The 25,945-nt window shown below is 47.3% G+C and overlaps 1 protein-coding gene across 1 annotated transcript; it reads left to right on the forward strand.

Moving 5' to 3' along the window:
* Window positions 1-2,793: 2,793 nt before the first annotated feature.
* gas2l1 (growth arrest-specific 2 like 1) lies at window positions 2,794-25,376 on the forward strand. The gene is made up of 5 exons (XM_079748681.1): window positions 2,794-3,833; window positions 14,013-14,120; window positions 17,659-17,755; window positions 18,612-18,912; window positions 20,928-25,376. The coding sequence occupies exons 1-5, from the start codon at window positions 3,117-3,119 to the stop codon at window positions 22,999-23,001; spliced, it is 3,297 nt and encodes a 1,098-aa protein (XP_079604807.1). The 5' UTR covers window positions 2,794-3,116; the 3' UTR covers window positions 23,002-25,376.
* The last annotated feature ends 569 nt before the right edge of the window (window positions 25,377-25,945 follow it).

Consider the following 25,945-nt stretch of genomic DNA (forward strand, 5'->3'; position numbering starts at 1 on the left):
ATTCCACCAGCCATTGCTATTTGACCCATTGTTATTCTGTTATTGAGACAAATCATGATCAATGTCCTATAGCGTCCATTTTTTGTGAGTCTCTGTCTACTTCAAATGCAGTTAGATATATGGGACAGTTGCTTCATTTTGTTCATATGCAACAGGCCGAAAGACTAAATTAATATGTAACTTACTTGCTCCTTTTAAGTATCACATTGCTTGGGGAGTCTAATTCCTCCACTGAAAAGGGTGGAAAGTGCTTACAACTCTGCTAGTTAGCGATCTATCTCTTCTCTACGTGTAGTTGTGTTGCGCGACTGCTGCTGAAGGAGGTAGCCTATTTAATTGATTCGCTGAATTGTCCAACTATGTCGTGATAACAAAAAAGAAAAGCGATACCATTGGCCTGGGGCGCACACTGGTGCGACCCGAGGGCGAATTTTCTTGCGCCAATGAATAGCTGTCTCTGCTTGATAGAAAGCAAAAAGTTAGCGAGCTTACATTGACTTCAACGTGGCCGGCGCCCCTGACTTGGAAGAGGGCTTTATTTCGAATGACCAATAACTGGCCTAGCCCAAATCATTGACGTTCAGACGCATTTAAATGGTTGCTGGCAGTGACAAGTATATCGCACAATTAAACGAGGATGAACGCTATGCATTTTTGTTGATTTATTTAGTATTGATAATAGTTGATTAATAGTTGGCAGATATATTCAAGTGAATATTTCACGGAGGGGCGGCGCCCTAGCGCCCTCTATTGACCCACTGTATCCTAATGCTGTTGGCTATTAGTTTATCTCAGTCGCTTTGGTACATTTCTTGAATCATACTCAACATTTGCAAAACAGTAAATGCATTTCTCAAAACAATTCGTACAAATAGCAAAGCACCATGGATTACCTGCAAAAGCCAGTCTCTTGCTCAAAATCCTTAGTTCATCTCACAAAAGTAAATATCTGAACATGTCCGTGCCATCAGAATGACAAGTCCTTGTGTCATTGTGTACGGATAAGAGTCAAATTGCGTAGTCATGTTGTCAATATAACAGTGTACGCTGAGGGTCGTTCTGATGTAAACTATATGGCTAAAGGTTTGGAGACAATTATTGTAAATTGTAAGTTACACCTTAGTGTATGTGGGAGATGGGAAGAAACAGGGACAAGATCACATTTACGCTTTGACTGCACTGTAATTTGTTGGCAGACCATGTCATTGCTAGAAATGTGAACATAGGACAATCTCCTTAGGGTAAACTGTACATGCATTGCTGTAGGAATTACAGCGCAGTCTTCCTACACCTCCGGACGTTCCTGTCTATTTGGCGACAAATTCTCATTCTCACGCAGCCTCACTCCTCTTCTCTCTGGCTGTTGACCCCCTCCAATTCCTTGTCCTTCCATAGTCAGACAATGTAACATTGTGTTGTGCTCAAGCTATATATATACTTGACAGTTTATGGTTAATGAGATGCACCTTTGAGCTATTTCAGTAAACTGGTTGATCGTTGGTTGATCTAACACTTCTCACATTTCACCCCTTTAGAGAAAGTCAATATCACCTGGTAGCAATTTACCAATTCAGCACAGATTTTGAAAAAAAGTCTAATGGAAATGTATAGAAATATGCTTGACATATGACAACTTGTTCAACCATTTTGCATGTAAAGACGTATGCAATGACTAATGCCTAAATGTTGTGGGGGTGAGACTATTCAATAGAGATTACATTACAATACATTTTGATCAACATTAACAGCAATTGATAATGTAGGAAAGAGCAGAGAATTGTACATAATCATTTGCATGAATGTACCAAAGCATTCGCAACTTGTTCAAAGAAATGAGAAACTGCTTTTCTGATGTGCACAATTGACACAATGATGTGAAGATTGAACAGGTAGTTTTGAGAATTTCAATTCTGATCTGAGAAATGTACCACAGCGACTGAGAAAAACGAAAGGTATTCTTTTAACCGTATATTGTAAAATAAAGTCCAATGTTTGATTCACGTCATCGGAGGCATTGGTCTGTCATCCCCTTCTGCCCCCTCCCTTAGCCTACTGTTCAGACTGGAGGGGGGATTTAGAACCAGCCTCCCTCCTATGGGCGGGGGTTCTAGGAGTTGAACCCATTACAGCAGGCTGAGGAGAACGCGACCCCCTAATGTGAAGGAATGGACCTCAGCCAGCTGACGTGCACCAAGGGGAGAACCAGCCGCTCTGTAACCTCGTCCCCAGTGCGATCTAAGTTCATGTGCTCCTTGTTGGTATTTGAAGATGCACTAAGGACTCTGGGCCACTGGGTTTCAGATCCAGTGATGGCGTATCAACTATTAAACGATGTGATAATCTATCTGTCTAGACTAGACCGCTGAGTCCCGAATACCTCAGGTGGGGGTCGGCTTTTGGCGCATTGCTTGAGATACCTTCTTTATGCCCCCAGTACGTGAGTTTGATCCAGACCGTGCACTGTGGTAGATGTGTTACAGCGTGATCCCAGCGTTGATTTACCTTGATGTTCAGGTCGGGAGGCGCGCGCTGTAAAATAGGGAAGAGAGGGTTCATTTCCCGCCCCTCTTGCGGGTGCTTATCCGGTAATGGGATGAGTCTCCGTCTGAGCTCGAGCAGGTCAACATATTCTGCGCGCGAGGCGCGAGCGACACGGGCTGAGCGAGACTGAAGTCATCCTGCATCAAGGAGCCGCGCGCTCACAGCAACACGGCGGGACCGCGCGTCGCGTGGTCGCGCCTAAGTCTCGCAGAGGAAAGAAGCCGACGCGCCTTGATGGGTGCGGATCCCCGACGGACCGCTCCAGACCCGCCTCAGACCCGACCCGCCAGACCCCTCGTCCGCGTGCTCCAGGCCGGCAATGCTCGCGCTGAAGGAAACAGCTTCTGTCGAGACATCCGGGAAAAGCGGCCACGCGCCGCGTCCGCAGTGCGTGGAGATCCGCGAGGACTCGGAGCTTCTTCATATTGGAGCGCCTTCAGAGACCGCCTCGCCCCGGGTCATGGGCGCGTCGACGCGGCTCTCTGTCTTAACGTGTGGACGAGGCGTCAGGGAGCAGAGACCGGACCGGGAATGATCCGTTAAGAGTTCAGACGAGAGGCCGCTATCCCCGCATCATGGCTGATCAGAGCAACATCCAGTCCGCCGCGTCCAAGAGCATCAGGCCCTTCAAGTCGAGCGAGGAGTACCTGTACGCCATGAAGGAGGACCTGGCGGAGTGGCTTAACACGTTGTACGACCTGGACCTCAGCGCAGACACCTTCGCGGACGGGCTGGACGGCGGCTGCGCGCTCTGCCGCCACGCCAACAACGTCAACCGCGCCGCGCTGGACTTCCAGCGGGAGCGGCCGGAGGCGGCGCGGCCCCTCAGGATGCCCAGCAAGGACGTCGTGTTTCAGTCCCGCAACGTGGTCTCCGGGTCGTTTGTGGCGCGGGACAACGTGTCCAACTTCATCACGTGGTGCAGACAGGAGCTGTGGATCAAGGACGTGTTGATGTTCGAGACCAACGACCTGGTGGAGCGATGCAACGAGAAGAACTTTGTGCTCTGCCTCCTGGAGGTGGCGCGGCGGGGGGCCAAGTTCGGCATGCTGGCCCCCATGCTGATCCAGCTCGAGGAGGAGATCGAGGAGGAGATCCGGGACCAGGAGACCCGGGCTCATCCCCGGGAGCCGGAGGAAGCCGGTGACCCTGGGCAGCAGAGCCCCCCGGCCAGGCGCTACAGCCAGAAGGAGGTCCCTAAGAGTTTGAGTTTGGAGGATGAAACTGACGAGGCGCAATTTGTGTGGCAGCAGAAAAGAGTTTTATTGGACATGAGGAACCTGGACGAGCTGGTGAGTAGCCGTCACTAAGAGTGTTGTCACTTTGGCCGTCACGGCATCATACTCCAGCTTCATATGTACATAATGTCAGTGCTTAGTTAGGTGTTTGGCCTACTAGGTTTCTCTAGCTGTGATAGCTTAGACTGAGCTTGTACCGCATAGCTGTCACTAGCAAAGCGGTCTCTTCCACATTGTTTGATTCTCCACCACCGGTAACCAGACCAGTATTCTCTATACTGTCATGACACCAGTGCACCACTGGGACTCTGCCCACCAGCACATCCTCGCTCACATACCAGAGGGGAAATCAATTTCAACCGAGCGACTCCACATCCTCCCCCTGTGGTGGAATCTGAAGCATCATCCATCCGTGTTCTGTTACCCCGGGGGACGGGGGGGCGCCAAGGCCCCCAGGAAAAATGAGAGACGAAGGGTCACAAATAGCAGACTGAAGAGAGGAGCCCACAGCCCCACGGTCTCTGATGAGAGAGGAGTTCATCCTCTCTGGTGAGCTGAGAGTTCGTCGTCTGCTGCGGATGAGAGGTGGAACAAAGCCCCCTTTCAGAAAATTATGTGTGTGTGTTGGGGGGGAGGAAGTCAGCAGTCAATCTCGAGCTGTGGCAGCAACGCTGATGATGTGATACAGTTCTGTTGAATCATCATGTTAGATGTGTGTTCTTGTCCTTTGTTATGCTCTGCCTTACCAAAGAACCCAACATAAAATAGGTATTTGGCACCTGAGCTCAGGGGCCGTTTAGGCCCTAATTTATACTTCCTGGGTTGGCTGCCCACCTGTGCTTAGAGAACCAATCCTTCCAGAAGCCTCACAAATTGATCTATGAAAGCATTTCAAATCCAAGTGGATGGGGGAAGTAGACAATCATTCCATGTTAGTGATCCAGTCCGTTAAGTGAAAAGCTGTAGGGTAATCCTTGTATCACGGTATTCCCCTTGAGTTCTGAGTGAGCCTGGCCCCTTAGTTCAAAAGATGACCATCTCTAAAGAAACCTCTGTCAGCGTGCTGAGGGACATTCCCGCTGGTCAGCGATGATGCCGGACTTTGAGAAAAAATGCTTGCTGATGGCATGTGTTACTCAGGACTTTATTCCTGCTGTCACTCAAGACATCAGAATAGTGTTGTCCTGTGCAGAACCGTTGATTGTTTTACAATAGTTTGAACAGAGATTGGTTTGGTTCTTCAAACACATTGTGTTCCTGTTTATCCTGCAGTACACAAGATAGTCATGTAGGTTAGCTTGGTCTTGTAATCAAACCACATTCTGAGTATATAGACTCATAGGACATGTCCCTTAATTCCAACTCCTTACATTTGTACGTGTAATGTGGGTATTTAAATGAGCTCTGTGTAGTCGTTGAGGTGAGTCAATGTTATAGTTAGGCTTATATCACTTATGTAAAATAGAGATTGACTCAAGGTTTGGTGGCAGATCTTCATGCTACAAAGTGTCACACTGGGCCGGATCTGCAACCAACATGTCCTCCTTTGAGGAAACTAAAGTCGCTGTCCTTGTTACTACGATTCAGGTGTTGCCTTGTCTTGACTTGGGGTAATGGTCTTCTGCATCTGCATCTGCATCTGGTGACTTAGTCTCTAGAGTAAAAGCAAGTAACCCCTTGTAGTCGTTAAATAATAGCAGCAAAAACAACCTTATCTACTATTCATGCCACAATATGTCATGATAACGTCTTTTTTTATAAAAACATATAATATGGCAAGACTAGCCAAACAATACACTGCAATCCAGGGAATGTAAAAATGGAGTATCCTTTGTTATAGACAAAGGAAAGAATTTGGGGACAATGACATAATATAGTGAGGTGGGCCAGTGAACAAGTTCCTTACATTTTGCCGATGTTCAGTTGACCCAGTATGTGGAGAGTTCATAGGATCAATATGGCAACATTATTAAGGTCCTTGTGGCTGGTTGCAAGTTCTGATGGCCCTGGGGAAGCAGCAGCCACCAGAGGGCCCTGAGGGCTACAGGAGGGGACCTGGTATGGGGCCCTGAGGGCTACAGGAGGGGACCTGGTATGGGGCCCTGAGGGCTACAGGAGGGGACCTGGTATGGGGCCCTGAGGGGTACAGGAGGGGACCTGGTATGGGGCCCTGAGGGCTACAGGAGGGGACCTGGTATGGGGCCCTGAGGGCTACAGGAGGGGACCTGGTATGGGGCCAAGTGTTGAGGGGATCATTACAATGGCCATACATGCATGTAAATATGTTATCACCCTGAGTGGGCATCAGACTCAGAGGCAACACAGAAAAGGGATTCTTAAGGCATTTATTTTTCATCCATACGCTGTAAACATTGCAGGAATAAACTAAAAGGGATTCAGGCTAGCCACATAACGTGTAGACTCTCCGTGTCTCAACCAAAACCCAGTCTAGGATCAACTAAAACACACTTGGAAACTACCTCTCTAAGCAAACACAGGAGAAAAGAAAAGAGTAAAGACAAAAAGGCAGCTTACCCTTATACACTTTTTTACAGAACAATAGAACAAGGCAAATATCTAGACTCTGCAACAAGTCTCACACACTGAACTCCCACCAAACAGACTGACCATAAGGCTTCAAAGAGCAAGACTGGTGCTGGCACACTTATAGCATGTTGGTCCTAAATGCTGATCAGCTCCAGGTGATCAGCTCTAATTATCACTCATAGAAAGCAACAGCCATTGGCCAGCACTGTATCTTAATAGTATATTGTTAGTTTTATTCGCAATGACAATACATTTAGATATTAATGTATGAATCCATTAGCAACCCCCCAACGGTCCTGAAGTAAGCTCTAATGGAGGGCAGACCGGTAGTGTTCCACACAGGGTCAGTGGGGATTGTCTGGTGAGGTATTGTTACAGTTCTGATGTCTGCTCAGGACTGAAGACACAGACAGATAGACCCGCATTAACCCTGGTGTTAATTCCATATCCTGATGCTTTTTATAGGCATTCCATAGCAGCTGGTCAATATCCATATGGCCTCCCCTGTGTTGATCCTTTGAAGAGAGTGCATTTCATCAAGCATGTCATGTTTTCACGACCTTCAGATTATGGCGTTGATCCTGTAAATTTTTGTGTATTCTCTGCAGCCAATGGAACATAATGGAACATGTCTTCTCCTCCTCTCATTGGTCGCTTTGATATTCTTCCCTTATCGCCTCAGACTAGACCTTAGGGGCCGGTTACCCTTTAAAAACTAGAAACCCACTAGAACACAAACCAAAGTGGAGGATACCCGCCGCATGCAAAGGCACCATACATCTGTAGTTTAGATGTGTAGGCCTACATACATCTGTAGTTTAGATATGTAGGCCTCCATACACCTGTAGTTTAGCTGTGTAGGCCTACATACATCTGTAGTTTAGCTGTGTAGGCCTACATACATCTGTAGTTTAGATGTGTAGGCCTCCATACACCTGTAGTTTAGATGTGTAGGCCTCCATACACCTGTAGTTTAGATATGTAGACCTCAATACACCTGTAGTTTAGATGTGTATGCCTTCATACACCTGTAGTCAAGGTGTGTATCAATACACCTGTAGTTTAGATGTGTATGCCTCCATACACCTGTAGTTAAAATATATAGGCCTCCTACACCTGTATTTTAGATGTGTACACTGCATTTTAGATGTGTAGGCCTCAATACATCTGTAGTTTAGCTGTGTAGGCCTCTATACACCTCTAGTTAAGATGTGTAGGTCTTCATACACCTATAGTTAAGAGGTGTATCAATACACCTGTAGTTTAGATGTGTATGCCTACATACACCTGTAGTTTAGATATGTAGGCCTCCATACACCTGTAGTTTAGCTGTGTAGGCCTACATACATCTGTAGTTTAGCTGTGTAGGCCTACATACATCTGTAGTTTAGATGTGTAGGCCTCCATACACCTGTAGTTTAGATGTGTAGGCCTCCATACACCTGTAGTTTAGATATGTAGACCTCAATACACCTGTAGTTTAGATGTGTATGCCTTCATACACCTGTAGTCAAGGTGTGTATCAATACACCTGTAGTTTAGATGTGTATGCCTCCATACACCTGTAGTTAAAATATATAGGCCTCCTACACCTGTATTTTAGATGTGTACACTGCATTTTAGATGTGTAGGCCTCAATACATCTGTAGTTTAGCTGTGTAGGCCTCTATACACCTGTAGTTAAGATGTGTAGGCCTCCATACACCTATAGTTAAGATGTGTATCAATACACCTGTAGTTTAGATGCATTGGCACACACAGGTGTAGGCCGCCCGCTCTCTAAGGCTCTCCTGGTGCGTGGAGAAGGGATGTGTGGCAGAGATGATTAGTGGCAGAAATGCATCCCATAGTTTTGGACTGGGAGGAGGACGACCAGGCAGTACAGAGGGTTTGACAGTAAAGTGATCAGACGGGAGCGGCTTACGGCGCGTCCCAACCATGATGATGAGTTTACAGTACAGCGTTCTCAGCTGTCATGGTGGAGGGAGTGGGAGAGAGGACACACACAGCAGCCTGTATACGGACTGGCCTCATGCTCCGGGGGGTGGATGCAAGGAAAGGGTGTGGGTTGAACGCCTGCAGGGCCTTGCTGCACTCTGCTCTAGCAGACTAGAATAGACGCTCCACTCACTGCGACGGCAAGGGAGTGGGTGAGCTGGCTAGAGAGAGATCACAAGGGGAGAGAGAAAGAGAGACATTGGTAGTGGAAAGTAGGTCACCATGGTTTACATTGGGTCAGACTCCTGCGCTCTCCGTGAAGGGAGGCATTTCTGTGTGTATGATAATTTACACACACCTCCTCTAAATGAATTATTTTGGAGATTGAAATTCTATGGTTCTGCCAATTTAATGTGTCATGCAATACCCAGCAGGCACTGCAAAACAGCAGCAGAAGCACAGAGCAGGTTTCATTTCTCTGCACTTTCTATGCTACAACATGAATGTAGAAAGAGAGAAACGTACCAGTGTGATGCATTGCCCTTCTGTGTAAAAGGGGAATGCATTAACAGCAGCAATGTGATAAAGATGTGTTTGTTGTGGGGGCATGGAAGTCCCCCACCCTTTCATCCCTCTCCCCACACTGGGACAGGCAGCAGTCCCTTCCATACATCCATCACATGTAAGGTTCTCTCTGTTGTCAGCATCTGGACCCCATCCATCCAGTTGCATCGTGCTTATCTTAATAGATAAAAGATTCCCCATTCCACAATACTCCTAATCCAATATTTGGGATGCAATCTTACTTAACTGAATACGCTGACTACACACATTCTTATTTGTACATCTTCTGGACAGAAGATACTATAGTGCTAACGCGATAATAAAGTTGATAGTATCAAAGAAATGCATCTATTCATCTTTGGGGTTACACGGCGTCCCCATAAACCAAACTGATAGCTGATAGATGTCTCCCAGTGGTCTCAGGTGTAGACCGTCGTGATGACATTGAGCCCCTCTGCAGACCATAATCACTCATAACATGGAGTGGGTGACAGCTGTCCCAGTGTAATAAGGTGAAGAGAGTGTGCAAGCTGCTGAGCCATCGTACAAACCCAGCAGAGGGTCGGACCGAGGTCCACTTTTCAGTTCCAAGCAGATTGCTCAGTTATTCCCAGCCTACTATCCTTTATATCCCGTACATCCCGGAAACAATGAATAATTCAGTATGTTTCTATGTGTGACTCCCCCCTTGCTCTCCCTACATGTGTGTGACCCTGAGCCTCGAGCCATGTGTGTTGGATGAGACAGGAATGTGTCTTTGGAATGGAGAATGGCCCTGGAGCTGGTGTCTGCTGTGCTCGCTGCGTTCCCTTCAGATAGTCCTGGTCTGGTCCAGAAGCAGGCCAAGACTGTGTGGTAGGAGACGCTGTGGCCCTCTGAGCCTTCAAACAATGTCTCAAGGCTCTAAGTGCTGAAGAGTTAGCGCATTCCTCACTGCATTTCAATGCAGAGGAATGACCGTTATGACATGTATTGTCCTCTTCGTCTTAAAGAAGGTTTCTGTTTGGGCCATTAGCCCACTTGAATCGTTTCAGGGTCCTGGAAGGCGCTTTGCATAATGGAAAGTCAACCTCTGAATTCACTCCCGGCCCCTGGTGCTGTTGGGGAAGGAAGCAGATCAAGTATTCAGACACACATGAACAGGCTACAGCTCCACAAGAGATCATCTGACTGGCCTCGCCTGTACTCTGATAAGAATGGTCAACCCCTTCTCATAGTTGTGAGCTTTATCACTCCGGGTTCTGTAGTGACGAGGCTTGGCGCTGTGTTCCCGGGTTCAGACGGTGGGTTGGTGTGAACGGTTGTGGAGCACCAGGAGGTTGACCCGCTGGCCCTGTGTTCTGGTTGTCCTGGGAAAATCTTCCTCAGGGCTGGAGGCTGTGTCAGAAACAAAAACACATCTCCACTTTATATGCATCTTCTTTTTGTCAACGGGGCTGTTTGGCACGGGACAATATAATTATATCAAATATAAAAGTAGTGCTTAAATCAGGTTCAAGGTACTGTTCAATAAAAAAAGAATTGTTTTATGACATTGTTTTTACTCACGAACCTGTTTTGTGTTATTTGTTTTATGGTTTTAGTTGAACGTGTGTCACGCATGCAGGCCTGGCCCTGAGCAAAGATCTCTTCTTTGTTTGCCTGAAGCTGCTCCAACTGTAGAGAGAAAAAAGAAATGGAGCATGCATTCCTGTGAGGTTACACCACTTGTTTTTTATTGTTCAGCTTTGGCAACATTCAACATTTCGTACCGTCAAAAAACAAGATGAACGAACCGTTACATGTGTATTTTCCTCTAACCACCACGCCTCTATAAGGTTTATACACGTCTCTCCCCTGTATCTGCCCACATATCTCCCCCATGTTCCTTCAAGAGGCAGGAAGGGAGGGGTTGAGGCGATTACACCAACCCCCTTGGCTCTGTTGAGTCACGCCATCAAAGTCAACACTTTACAGCTACGAGGTGTGGCCGTGACTATTGCAATGTAAACAAATCTATAGGCAAATTCTGTATGTAAATATATCTATCGCTGCCTCAGACCTTAAGGGAGTTTTCCAAGGCGTTCTCTGGGCTGTCTTTGGTGGGCTCACCCCCCAAAACCCTGATCACACGACCACCAGAGCTCATCACAATCACTGTGTGAGGGGATTGGGTTGTGAAATCAGAGCGTGCCCCCATATCTCACTCTCGCTCTCTCTGTCTCTGTCTCTCTGCCTCTGTCTCTCTCTCTCTGCCTCTCTCTCTGCCTCTCTCGCTCTCTCTGCCTCTCTCTCTCTCCCACTCTTTCTCTCTGCCTCTCTCTCTCTCCCACTCTCTCTCTCTCTGCCTTTCTATCTCTCTCTGCCTCACTATCTCTCCCTCGTCTCTCTCTCTCAAACATCTGCAGCAGCTCTCTCTCTCTGTGTAAATGTGTCCCATGTGACCAACATATTTTCCATAATTCATCCTCAAGTTTATTTTTTGCTGGCGTTCCAGTTTACTTCTGCATGTTTCCTGCCCTCCCTCCCTCTCTCCTCCCCTCCTCACAAGCCCCGCCTCATCACAAGCCCCTCCTCCTCAACAGCAGCGAGGCCGTTTCCAGCTCCATCTATTTGTGGGTCATTTCCATGTTATTGTGTCTCTGTGTCTGTGGCCAACCGAGCTCTTGCCTGTTGTGTACAGGCATGGGAAACGTACACTCTGGATAATACTCCAGAGTTTAACCCTGGCGTGTCCTTGACTGGCTTTAATTATCTGGAGGTTTGGAAAGTGCTCTGTGCGTGTAATGCCTCGCACCTCACAGTGGGAGAGAAACAAATGCCCTCAGCTGAACACGGCGGGGTGTGTGCATGTATGTGTTCAGTGTTCAGTGTGTGTGTGTGTGCGTGTGTATATATGTATCGGCGTTTGTGCGTGTGTTCAATGTGTTTGTGTGTGTGTGTGTGCATATGATTTTGTGTGCGTGTGTGTGTGTGTGGGAGTAGGTGAGTGTATATACATGTGTGTGTTTAAAAAAAAAGCAAAGCAAACGGTCCAGTTCAAAAGGGAAGGCTAATACTGTGTGTGTGTTTGTGTGTCTGTTGCCACGGTGATATTTCCATTAAGTCACTGCCTGGGTTTTTTCCAATATCTGAAAAAGAAGCTTGGAAGGTTGAGCAGAGAAAAAAAAGCAAAGGAGAAGAAAAAGAGAAGGAAAGAGAAGAGAAATGGTGCCGGTCAGTGGAAAATAGATGTACCTGTTTAAGTCCTGTTGTTTACTACGAGTTACACTGTTAGGTCTGAATGGTTGAAGGCCCTCCGTTGACAGTTTCATAATAATGGAAGGAAGATGTGGATAGGTTAGGTGAGGGGTAGAAGGGTTAGAGAGGGTTAGTTAGAGAGGGTTAGGATTAGATTTGGTTAGAGTTAGAAAGGGTTAGGTTTAGAGAGGGTTAGGATTAGATTGGGTTAGAGTTAGAGCGGGTAGGGGTTAGAGAGGGTTAGGGATTAGGGTTAGAGAGGGTTAGGGATTAGGGTTAGAGAGGGTTAGGGATTAGGGTTAGAGAGAATTAAGGTTAGAGAGGGCCAGAGAGCTAACATGATAAGGCTTGGCCCTACTTCTGCCCTCCCCTTTAATTAGCATGGAAAATAAAGACGGGTGCTATTCACAGCAAATAACAAGGTGCTGCCCTAATCTCCCAGATACACCATCATCTAAGCATTGCAGGCACACACACACATAGATAAACACACACATGGATTAAATCAGACACGCATGCATCCCCACATGAAGCCTACATGCATACACACACCACACATACACCTGGTTCGAGGTCAGCCCTCTGTGTTGCTGGTGGGCGGGGCCACACCAGTTGGCATCCTCAAAGTTCATGGATTCTCTGGCATTGAGCAACGTGCATTCCGGACCTCCAGCAATTCTCCCAGATTTGATAGAATAACTAGACTTCAAGGTTCTGCAACTGAAACCTCCTTCTGGGGAAGCAGTTTCTTCACTCAATGTTCTTAATACCACTAAGAATTGATAGCTTAACCACAAACCCAATGGCAATATCGGGCAAATCTCACACTGAATATCTGGTTAGATGGAGGGTTAGGGTCAGGGCATTGGAGCACTAAAACATGTCTGTGTGTTTAACTAAGCCTTTCATACAAACATTGGAAGACTTGTCTTCTCCTTCCACAAGCGCTCTTGTCTGTTGTGGCTCCTTCCCTACAAGTGTGTGCACGCCGTTGTGTAAGAGGACAGTCATATGGGAGAAATCCATCGTGGTCAACCAATCATACGAGCCCAGAGCCTGGCAACCTATGTGACAGGGGAGGCTGTTCTCAACCCGCCCTGTAGTTGCTTCTGACTCGTCTCCCTAATAAGCACCTCTGCCACGCCCGTCTCCCCTCCCTACCCGACCACAGCCTCCAGCAAACACCGGCTCTGACTCGCTCAACTCCAAACCCATGTGGCACCACAGAGCTGGTGATTTCACCAGCCTGCTCGCCCAGCTCTCTCTCTCTCTCTCTCTCTCTCTCTCTCTCTCTCTCCCTCAAGTTCATTCTTTCTTGTCTCACATAAACATACAACCACACGCATGTTTAACTTAATAGTTCTCTACTGCCTCACCCCCACTCTGACCCATAAAAATACAGGAAGATAGTGTATGTGTGTGTGTGTGTGTGTGTGTGTGTGTGTCTACTGTCCATATAAGTAAAGTATAATAAAGTATATGTAATCGGTGACTAAGCAACCCCTCCGGTTCAATGTTCCTCCTGTGCTCCTCTCACAACGTTCCATTACCTGGACCCACGAACAGAAAGTGATGCAATGCTTTGTCTGCTGAGTTTGAAGGAAGAGGCGTCATACTGTTTAATCAAGGAGCTATTTGGAAGCGAGCCTTCCGCAGGAAGATGACTCACAAAAAGACTGGTCCAAAGTCACCACCTAGTTAGACAACCCCCCTGGCTCACAGACAGGGCATTCATTGGAATATTGACACAGAGGCAGAGGGCCTTTCTGTCACTGATATGTGACTAATAACCATTATCTATGGGTTTGTCACACATAGCTCCCATCAGGGGAAGATATAATATACAACGAGGAACAGGGAAGGTTCAGGGCCAGACCATTTTGTTATTGTATAATCCATGTCTGCCACCGAGCTGCTGTACGTGCAGACGCTGATGTTTGTTGTTGTTGTTGTTGTTGTCTGCAGGTGCGTGAGATCCTGGGCCGCTGCTCCTGCCCCGGTCAGTTCCCCATGACCAAGGTGTCGGAGGGGAAGTACAAAGTTGGAGACTCCAGCGCCTTGATCTTCATCAGGGTAATAAACTCTCCCTTTGATGAACAAAAAGATATTGCAAATCTGGTGATCATCAGGTGATGGATGTCCTGATAGCAATGCAACCAACGTTGGCAACAAAGTGTTGGCATAACATGTTAATGCAAGAAGAACATAAAGCGGTAATTAAAGGGTCCACCAAACTCTGAATCCGTCTGCAGGGATAGCCCCATCAAAAGGTCTTGGTTGTCATGGTTATTCCATGGGTGCAGCCCGTCCAGCTGTTTCTGGTTAGTGTCGTCACTTTCCATATTTTGCTCAGTATTCATTGGAGCCAATAAGAAATGGCGTGTGATTGGTGAAACACAGTGTACCATAGAGGGGGCTTTCCCTGGCGTGGGAATCATGTGGTCTGATGGCTTTTATTCTGGTTTGCTTGGATCGGAACCGTTGGCCTTTTCAATACAAACAAAACCGTTTCCTTTGCCTCCTTGGATTTGCAATCTGCATGAATCTCCCCTGCTACATACATCCCAAAACACAACGTAGGGCATTGGGTAATTTCCTGACACAGTCTTATCTCGGTCACAGCCTGCTTGAACCACACCTTAGTTTGAGCCCCATGTGGGTTGCTGCTGGACCCATCAGCCCCTGCAGGAAGTTGGGGTAGATGGCGGGATTGATTCCGTGTTCAGTTTCCCCGTGATAACCACGAGGAGTTAATGGAGTCTCTGGGTCTCATTCCAAACGCCCTGCCTTCACCAAACCGCTCTGGCTGGAGGTCGATAATTGTTGTCAATATTTTCCCCTCATTTTACGGTTTCGCATTTTCAAGAAAATCGGGTGCACGATGGCATTTTTTCATTTCTATAAAAAAATAAACATCCTCAAATTGTGAAAGACATATATAATATAATATATTTACTCACATAATACATGTCAATGTATTGCTGCCCCATAAGCATATATCATTTATTTTGGGAAGACAATATTTGAATGTGCACGTTTGCACATTTCCATCTTTGAATGCGCATCAATGAATGTGTGTGTGTGTGTGTGTGTGTGTATGTGTATGTGTGTGTGTGTGTGTGTGTGTGTGTGTGTGTTTGGGTGTGTCTGTGTGCCTCTGCATGCATGTTTATGAATGTCTTTCTATCTGTTAATCTGTCTTCATATGTCTGACTCTCCAGAGGTGAACAGTAGCAAAGTACAAATACTTTGTTTTCAGGTATCTGTGCTATTATTGAGTATTTTTTTTTCCTGACTGCTTTTTTCTTTTACTCCCTACATTCAAGACAAATATCTGTACTTTCTAATTCTTACAGATCAAAAAAGGCTTGTTAACTGAGTTGTAATGCATTTGAGCGGAATTATCCCCTCAAAATTTGCATCACTGTGCGCCTTCCCAATGGGACGGGACAAGAACACATAGAAAGACAGTCCCTCTGTTTATCTCCCCGTCTGTTTGTCTGTCCGTCTGTCTGTCTGTCTGTCCCTGTCGGTGCTTGGGTGTATCCTCTGTGTAAGGTTACTCTCCTGCCAGTGGCCTCCCCTGATGGATGATCTGAGGGTGATTAAGTGTGTTTCGAGCAGCCTCTAGTGCAGGCAACAACACGTGTCCCTCGTTTAGCAGGGGGGGAGGAAGCCTGGAGCCTCCATCACTGCCAACCAGCTTTAATTCAGCTGCCAAGTCCCAGAGAGCTGGTCGAGGCTGGAGCAGAGTGGGGTTATATGGTTGGGGTTAGGGTTATGGGGTTAGGGTTATGGGGTTAGGTTTACGGGGTTAGGGTTATGGGGTTACGTTTATGGGTTTAGGGTTATAGGGCTAGGGTTATGGGGTTAGGGTTGGGGTTATAGAGTTGAAGTTATGGGGTTAGGGTTATGGGGTGATAGGGTTAGGTTTATGGGGTTATAGGGTTATGGGGTTGTAGGATTAGGGCTATGGGGTAAGGGTTTTCGGGCTTTAGGGATGTTGCAGGGCGGTTGAGCATAATGTGAGCTGCACAATTTGTAGTTCCATGATATAATATTTATATGTTATTATATAATAATTGAAAAAACTTAAAAATTTAATCTGAAAATGAGGGTATTTATATTAAAAAAGAGATGCAAGTTATATATATATTATATACATAACTTTATATGATATCATAAATAATATATATGTATTTCATTGATTTGAATTTTGTTGTATATCTACCCCGTTGTGATTTCAAATCTCATCTGTTGGCCGTTGCCTAGGAAACTGGGATGGGATGTCTCCAGTTGTGAGGGCAGGACGCCCTGGGAGCGGATTGGATGTCATTATTATTGCTAGCGCACAAAACCCTCATAAATCCTCCAGCTTGATCAGGCATCCCAGAGCTGATATCACCCTCACCACACGCCCTAGTTCCGAGGATAGGAAGGAAAGGCCAAACACCGTCTGAGCCTGGGGTCCATCCCCTCCCCTCTGAGCCTGGGGTCCATCCCCTCCCCTCTGATTCTGGGGTCCATCCCCTCCCCTCTGATTCTGGGGTCCATCCCCTCCCCTCTGATTCTGGGGTCCATCCCCTCCCCTCTGATTCTGGGGTCCATCCCCTCCCCTCTGATTCTGGGGTCCATCCCCTCCCCTCTGATTCTGAGGTCCATCCCCTCCTGTCGGATTCTGAGGTCCATCCTCTCCCGTCTGATTCTGGGGTCCATCCCCTCCCGTCTGATTCTGGGGTCCATCCCCTCCTGCCCGCTAGGGGGGGGAGAAAGACGGACGCCATGTGGGTCATGTGTCTTTGAATTTGAATAAGCCCCAGGGCCATGAGGCCAGGGGCCGTGTCCTGGCCTCATGGCCTTAGCTAGGACTGACCTCATAGCATATGATATCATAGCACCACAATGCTTAGTTATAGTTATACAACCACCCCCGGGTAATGGGGGAGGAGGAAAGAGGGAGGGGGAGTAACAGAGGAGGGGAGGGGGTACTTCTGCTAATCCAGCCTTGTTCATCTGACCACAGGGAGAGAGCGAGAGAGAGGAAGAGAGAGAGAGAGGCGTCAGAGCCTTTCAACCACCTCCACTGCTCTTCATTATTCCTCCCTGTCTCCTTTAAAAGTGTTGGCATGGCGATGAGCGGCCTCATAATGGCACAGCTGGGGGGAGGGAGAGCCAAGCAGAGTGTGTGGGTGGTGATGCGTGGGAGGGGAGGTACAGGGCATTGGGTTAGGGGGGGCCTCTAATGGGAATGTTACGTAACACTGTGGACATGGGGGTGTTCAGGGGGGCCTGGCATGCTGTCCCACTTTAAGATTTGCATGTCTATTAACCGCTGTGTGTGTGGTATTTGAATTTTTCAAAGTTGAAGCATCTGGTTAAAGCACTTTTTTATGAGTTGTGTTTGTGTGTATGTGAGGGGGTCGTGTGTAGGTTGTGTGTTTGTGCGTGTGTGTGTGTGTTTGTGTGTGTGGGCATTGTGTGTGTGGGTGTGTGTGTGGGGGGGGGTTATGTGTCTGTGTGGGTTTTGATTATCTGTGTGTCTGTGTATGTGGGTTGTGTGATGGTGTGAGTGTCTGTGTTTGATCTGAATCTGTGTTCCCCGTCGCCTCAGGTACTCCGTACCCATGTGATGGTGCGCGTGGGGGGGGGCTGGGACACCTTGGAGCACTATCTGGACAAGCATGATCCCTGCCGCTGCGCTGCCTTTGGTGAGGTCACTTCCTGTTTCCTGTAAACTAACTATTTAAACAACTTACTCACTGTTCCTGTGTAGGGTTGGAGCTGAACCTCAGACCGCTTTTACATCCTCAATATTACGTAATATATCATTATATATGTGTATTTGTATCTTTGACGGATACATATTTGGTTCTTACAAAGGTAGTGGCCTGTATTATGTCAAAGTAGAATATTTGCTTGTTGAATTCACCTTTATTAATAATGACAGTGAATAATTAGGTTACCAAAGTCTTTGTACCTTAGCTTTGATAGCAACTATAGTGCTAATCACCCTATGAAACGACTATGAGCAGCGGCTGTAGCTGGGCCTACCAGAGTGGAGAGGCAGCTGTGATCCAGGCCCCTGGCCTTCAAAGGCTCCACACCGAAGCCAAACTCAAATCATCACAGGCTGTGTGTGCAGGCAGCTGACATTAGGTCATGCTTCAAGCTAACACTGCTCATTAAGAGAAACGCACAGAAACCGCACAGACCCAGCTCTGATCTGCAGCTGCTGCGTACTGAATAATGATCAATGATCAATGCTCATCTTTGAGGAGAATTACATATATCAATATTCCTATGAATTTTATTAAAAGACCAAATATAGGACAGCTGCACATTGATCCCTTCAGAGATGGGTTGACAGCCCTAGTGATGGCAATAACATCATGCCTGTCTTCCAGGAGTTGATGACGGGCATCAAAGCCAGTAGGAAAATGGCTGAAACTGTGTTTTCTGTTTTCTGTAAACCCATAGAGCCCAACCTGCCTATCACCTACCAATGCCTTCAATCTTATCTCTACTCTCACTAACATGGTTTCATTGTGCCCCTGCTGGTGCTAGCTCACCGCTACCACCAGGCTAAGGCCAGCAACCAGGGCCAGGGAGGCCACAGCAAGTCCTCCAGCGCCCACTCCTCTCGCTCAACCAGCCCGGGGCCTCACTGGCGCAGTGACGCTCCTCACAAAACCCCTGACCGACGGACCCTGGAGACCCCCTCCGCCTCGTGTTCCTCCGGCCGGCAGGGCCGCTCCCACCCGCCCCTCATCGCCCCCGGCAACGAGCCGGACCCCGGCGCCGGACGGCCCCTGCTGCCCCGGCCGCCCAGGGACCGCTCAGAGCCGCGCCAGTTCAACCCCCTCAGGTGAGCCTTGCTCAGGCTGTGGATGTGGCATGTTAGCACGAGCCATAGCGTCATGATGGAGTCATTAGGTTACAGGGTCACTGTGAAGGAACATCAAGGCACCGACAGGAAATGGTTCCTTTTATGGATAGTTCAGTATTGTTGATGGGTTAACGGAGCTTGTGGCGGGATGCAAGAAGCTTTTGAACAATGGCTTGTGAGTTAAGATAACCTTCAGTCATTATTCTGAAATAAAGACACACACCCAGACACACACACACACACACACACACACACACACACACACACACACACACAATCATACAATCACACACAGTTTATACAAAGGCCAGGAAGCCGCAGATTATAGTTGAGCAGATTTATCTAATCTCAGGTGACACTGTCCCAACAAATAGCTGGACACAACACCCTCTAGCTCCCCCTAGCGGCTAAAACTAAATTATATTTTTATATTCATTTCTTGAGTTGCCCTCAGTGCCCTCTCCCCTCTCCCCTGCTATGTCCTCTGGCGCATGTTCTCTAGAACCCCCTCGCCACTCCCTCTTCTCCTCTCTGAGTTTGTTGAGTTAATTACATTAATGGCTCAGAGAGCGGTTAATCAAGCCTTTGTTCCCAGTGATCTCTCCACGGCACACACTTGTTGACTGAATGAATGTGAGGCTGATGGGGGGATGGAAAGTGGCTCTGTGTTTGTTTGGCTCCAGATTCCTGACAAAGTGGGATTTTTTTGTGAGCACTGGCATGTCATGGCCAGCAGAACGCCCTCCCTTACATACATGCAGATCATTAGAGCTGGCCCTGTTTCCTATAAGCAAACGTTGGGTGAGTCACATACCTTCCTGATACGTCAGTGCGTGGAGCCGCCATTGTTAAACACAGTTTGGGGCCTTGGGTTGGTTTACTTTGGCCCCTGGCCCAGGCGGTGCTCGGTTGAGTGATGTCTGAGTCCAGACGTAAGGGGAGCAGGGCTTTGGGGCGGGGCTTTCCCTCCAAGGTCCCCAGACTTCATAGAGCAGATAATCTGACCGCCAGACTAATCAGGCAGCAGGTCAACAGGTGGGATTCAAGATAAGTGAAACAAACGAGAACAACCATACTTTTTTCATTCATCTTGGCCCCTTGCCTTTTTCTAAAGGAATGGCTACTCCGATTACATTTTAGTTTCCTCTGAGTTTTATCGGTAGTCTGTTTTTAAATTGCTACATGGTGGATTTAAAACCTAATCATGAATTGTCTCCTCCTTCTTCTTCTTATTTAATTATTATTGGTAGTTGTAGCAGAAGCAGCTTTATTACACAAACGGCATGATTAGGGCTGGGTAAAAAAATCGATTTGATCGATTGATCGACGAGATCGATTTATTTTATTTTTTTAGATTTTTTGTCACCATTATTATTATTTTTGCACTTTAATAAACAATGCCTTAATGCAATTTGCAGCGATGGAATGTTGTAGTTCAAGTACACTTTCACTTGCAATTCCAAAATTGCACTTTTGAGGCTTGAGACAGTTTTGTTTACAGCTCAAGTTTAAACTGTACAATTTACAAGTTTGCACTTAAAACCTGTTTAAGGTGAAGAGAAAAAATAAAGTACATTTGTATTTTGTAACACAGTTCAGCCATTTTCATTATTTAAGAGCAGAATTGAATTGAATCGAATCGAATTGAATCGTGATTAATCGATTCAGAACCTTATGAATCGAAATCAAATCGATTTAGGAAATTGGCCACGATACCCAGCCCTAGGCATGATTCCATGTCTTGATGTACGGTCCCTTACTGAAGAATAAAGCAATGATTTAGTTTAGGCTTGAGGAGCCTAGCAGTTGATGACAACACTGCAGTTCTTGGTTGGTTGTTGGAAAAGAACTGCGGTTGGAATGATCTCCTTGGAGATCACATCTCCAAGGGGAAACCACGTAGTCCCCGAGGTCACCGGTAGAGGTCCACCTCAGAGGTCATATATATAGTGTATATTAATTATGTTGTCTCTTTTCTCCTCTCCCTCTTTCAGGAACAGGGAGACCATGTTGCCCCTGACAAGGCGTCTCTCAGGAGACAGTGACTCCTCGACCACCTCATCGAAGGGAGGAGGAGGAGGAGGAGGTGGAGGAGGTGCCAGGAGGAGCTTGACTAACTCCTCCCGGCGCTCCGGTGACGAGGTGGTCCTGCTCGTCAACCGGAAGGAGGGGAAACATGTGATCGAGAGGCCCGGAGGCGGAGCAGCCTCCGCCCCGGGCCAGCGCCGCCCGATGCCCCGCGCACGCAGCCAGTCCCGGGAACGCCCCCCCCCCACGTCCATCCTCAAACCCATCCCCCTGCAGGGACCCTCTGACGGGCCCCGGAACCCCCGCACAGAGAGGGGCCGCTCTCTGGCCAATGAGGTTCCGCATAGACTTCAAGCTGCTCGCTCCCAAAGCCAGGGCAAACTCCCCACCCACAGCCGTATGAGCGACGCCAGCCCCGGGCCGCACCATAGAGACCCCCAGCCTCCCCTCTCAGAGAGGAGGGAGGCCAGACAAGTGCCCCCTTCAACCCCTAGGATAGCGGGAGGCTTCGCCAAGAGACAGTCTTCCTCATGTTCCAACTCCCCGGTTAAAGGCCTCCAGAGCAGCAGCAGTAGCCCCAGCAAGAAGACCACCGTGAACCCCAGACCCCCGGCACCCCGCTCGCCCTCCGTGGGCAGAACCCGCCTCCTGCCGCCGGTGACATCCGGAGGCCGGCGCTCTCCCCACGCCTCCCCCCGCCACTCCCATCATCATAATCCTCCTCGCTCCCCCAGGTCCGGACATGTCCCACGCACCGCCGGTCGAGGCCCGCCCCCCCACCGGGGCTGGTCGGGGGCCGAGGACGTCGAGGAGGACGGACCGGGCTTTGGCGTCCAGATGCTGCCCGCTCTTGACCCCCAGAAGGAGCAGGACTTGTACCGCAGCTTTGAGGCCGAGTTCCTCGCCAACACCCAGCGGGGCAGAGGAGCGCCCAGCCGAGGGTCCAACGGAGTCCCTGTCCCCAAACAGCCACAGCGGGGGGTCGGGGCACTTTCTGTACCGGCGGCGGCTGACCTCAACGTCACTGACTCTGCCTATTCTTCTTCAAACTCCTCGACGTCCTCCCTGAATGTTGGCGCTAAAATGGGAGCTCTGCCGGACCTGAGGGAATCAAAGAGGCCCATCCCCCATCACCTCCACCTGGAGGAGCTCTCCGGCCCACCGCACCGCCAGACCCCCGGAGGACTACACAACGGGAGGCAGGGCGAGCTGGAGCGCTGGGGGGAGCGGGAAGGGACCCTGAAGAAGCTCCCGGCTATCTCCGGGTCTGTGGAGGAGAGGGAGGCCATGCCTTCGTCTCTGGCTGGCCTTGGAGACACAGAACCAACCACATCCCCCAATCAGATCCCCCCGTTACCGACTTTAAATTGTAGGAAGCTGAACGGAGACTTGGGGGGCTGTCCTTCAGGGGAGGTGCTGAGCGACCATCAGGGAACCCCTCGATGGGGCTCAGGCCCCGAGGGAGACATCCCTCTACCGGATCAACAACCAAACCTGCCGTACGACATGGAGGACGATGAGCAGGAACACCAGGGTCTCCCTGGCCCGGAGGAATGCCCTTCTCCAGTGGCCCTGCCCACGTCTGAAGACTGCTCCTACCAGGACTCTTCCAGTGAGAACTCCTCCATGTGCTTCAGCCTGAGTGAGTCCCATTCAGAGTCATCTCCTCCCCCCTCGGCCCTGACTAACGGGAACAGCGACGGTGGGGTGGTCCTGCGACCGAAGAAAGGGCAGAAGAAGAGCGACCGGGTCCCCTCCATCTACAAGCTCAAGCTGCGGCCCCGGATACGGCCCCGGACCGACAACAGGCCCGACAACAGTCCCTCCCGCATCCCCACGCCCGTGAGCTACAGAGACCTACAGACTCAGAGGGCCCTCACCCCTCACAGCACACCGCCGGGGTCTCCGCAGATCTCCCGCTCCAACGGGAGATCCCTCTCACACAATGCCAACATGAACGACCCCCACTCCCACTCGTCCAATCAGGAGTTCCCCTTCCCTGCACAGCCAGGGGCCGTGGACGCTGAGGCCTGGATGTAGCTCATGATTGTGATATTCTAGGGGATGTTCTCCTCATGCTTACTACTGTGTGAAGACCACAACTGGAGAGCGACTGGACTTTAGGCTGCTGTTGTTATTGCAGGTTTTCTGTTCTTTTTTGTCCCCGTTTAGATGACCCCTGATCATGGGGATAATATTTCTTGCACTCAAGCCAAATTATTTATTACCAAAGTAATGATTTGTGAAGTTTGATTTACATTCATTTAAAATGTTTTAACGTGTATGGAGAAGGTTTTGCGAACTACAAGGTACTGCATCTACATCCCTCATCCACAGTAATCAGAGGGATTTGTGTCCGATTAATTGGTTGGAAAGAGTGATTGAGGTAGAGAGACAGAGAGGAGTGAAATAGAAAGAAAAAGAGAGAGAGCAAGACTGATACTGACAGAAAGAGCATATGCAATAACATATGCCTCACTAAGGGGCATGGTTACATGCCAGGGACTCAGAACATAACCCACATGCATTTCAGCCCTTGGAATACATTAAGCGCAATGGCTCCCTCTTGTGGTTTGCTACAATATCTATTCTTGCCGTCATAAAATACTGAAAATACTCAAAATACTGGTCATTAAACATTCAAGGCTGACATTCCACAGCATAAAAAAGGTATTACATACTAGTCACCTGTATCTTCATGATCTTTCAGACTTAGTACACTATGTATCACATATACATGCCAACCAACTTCTGTACATTTTAACTATTTTCACTGTCACTTGCTCACGGCTTCCCACAGTCTTTGTAATCCAAATAGGCATTTTGCTTCTAGGTTCTTAGGTTGCTGCAGTAAAACACAGTTTAAAGGACGTCCAATGCACCCTACCTGTGGATGGTAGATATGTGTTTAGTATGTCACTGAAAAGATAATGTTCTTTAACTTGACTGTACATGTGTGAACAGCTGTTTAATGAATGTGTAAATATATGTGCAAAGTGTAGCTCACAGAATGTTGTGGGTACTGTGTACATAACTTCAGCATACATAATGTACATATTGATATACATATGATACACATTATAATATACAGTCGCTGCCTTAGCTATGCAATGTTGGTGTTGAACATGCCTTGACAATTCCCCTTGCCTTAAGACATTCTAGCATTTTTTTTTCTCCAATATTGAGGTCTTTGCCATTTTTACTTAAAATGACATGCATCCCATTTAATTCTGATTGTGGAATGAATTAGTAAATAGATTTTCAGTTTGTAATGATCAATATACACATTTGTTGTAGTCACTGAATTCCATCTAATCTGTCCCTTAAGATGAGTTATCAGTTTGCAAAAAATAATAATACTTGAGAGGAAAGGCTATTTTTTGATGATTTTTTTAATGAGGACCATATTTGCATGATGATATGGGTGTGGAAGTTGCGTTATTAACAGGTTTAGGATCTAGGACATGTCTTTGCAGGTCGAAAGGTGGGAATTGCATTGTAAGGCTTATTTGGAAGGTCATACCTTCAAAATAATCTAACTTTTTATCTTTTTAAAGAGCTGCATGCATTTCTTTCATATTTTATAAAGCTTTTCAAATGACTATGATGTAAAATTGTTAAATAGATAAAATTGCTCCTTCAAATGTTAGCAAACCATTTGACACGTTTTGGAGACAATTTCAAAACAAACGATGAAACGGAGCTGGCAGCAAAACTAAAGGAGGAAAGTTACCATGTCTTCTCATGTAAATATTATTTAAATAATATTCAGGTTATGACTTCAGAAAAGAGTGGGGATGTTGTGTTGATCTTATTTATTTATTTATGAAAGGATATAGCATCACGAGTATGTTTGGAGTGTTGTAAGTATGTAAGAGAAGGAAGGTCTAATATGTGTCTACTGTATAAGATCCAAAGGATGGCAGGTTGCCACAACAACAAATGGTGGAATCATTTGGCAAACAGGCATCTTTGCACTACTTAGATTGTTCAAAGACATGTTCTTTTGACTGTTTCAACAGCAGCTTCTTCAAATACCAAGATGAGTTGACGCTTATCACTGTCTCAAACCCAGGATCCCAATGTGGAATTATATTACATGCAAACATCTAAACCGTCAAAATGGCTTTCAATGTTCAATTGGCTCAAGCTAAATTATTTGTTCAGAAAACCCCTTGAGTGAATTCATCTTGCTTACCCACTTGTGGTCCTTCTCACTTTTTCCCTAAAGGTCTTAAAAAAAAAGAATGTTCCTGGCCAACATGAAAAGTATTTTTTTTTTTTGCTATAATCTTTATCTTCTCTAAAACATTGGTTCAATGTATTAAGTGCTTGACATTGTGATATTTGTATGCATTAAATAGCAATACTGCAATAGCATTGTTTTCAAGATGCTGTCAAGTTAAAATGGTGTTAAGTTGTAATAAATATTTTCCTCTGAAATGCAATTCATTAGTCTGATTAATCAAATGTATTGTTCCATTCTTCGATAACACCATGTTCTCCTCTTTTATGGGGGTGATTACAGGCCTATTTTTAGCTCATGAGCGGCTAAACACAATATAGTTTTAACACAGAGCTCTCTGTATTAAATTAGCTTTTCTGATTGTAGCTGATCTCAAAATAATACATGGCGAACTATCATACACCTTTATAGCTATCATACACCTTTATTATTGGATATTGCACCTAGGATGGACTCTGACCGCCCCTCCATCTCGGGATGGATCTGTGAACTCCAGGTGTGGTGAAGCTCAGAAGAACTCCAGGTGTGGTGAAGCTCAGATAGACTCCAGGTGTGCTGAAGTTCAGATGGACTCCAGGTGTGGTGAAGCTCAGATAGACTCCAGGAGTGAATGAAGCCCAGATAAACTCCAGGTGTGTATGGAGCTTAGATGAACTCGAAGTGTGAATGAAGCTTAGATGAACTCCAGGTGTGATTGAAAAAAGTTTCCGGAAGTGGAGCTTGAGGGAGGAGCGTCAG

This window comes from Pollachius pollachius (genome assembly GCF_949987615.1).
Source record: "Pollachius pollachius genome assembly, chromosome: 1".
NCBI lineage: Eukaryota > Metazoa > Chordata > Actinopteri > Gadiformes > Gadidae > Pollachius > Pollachius pollachius.

Coding starts and splice junctions, on each gene's coding strand:
- gas2l1 (XM_079748681.1), top strand. CDS start 3,117: ATGGCTGATCAGAGCAACATCCAGTCCGCCGCGTCCAAGAGCATCAGG. Junction 14,121..17,658: donor GCGCCTTGATCTTCATCAGG/GTAATAAACTCT, acceptor CCGTCGCCTCAG/GTACTCCGTACCCATGTGAT. Junction 17,756..18,611: donor CTGCCGCTGCGCTGCCTTTG/GTGAGGTCACTT, acceptor TGCTGGTGCTAG/CTCACCGCTACCACCAGGCT.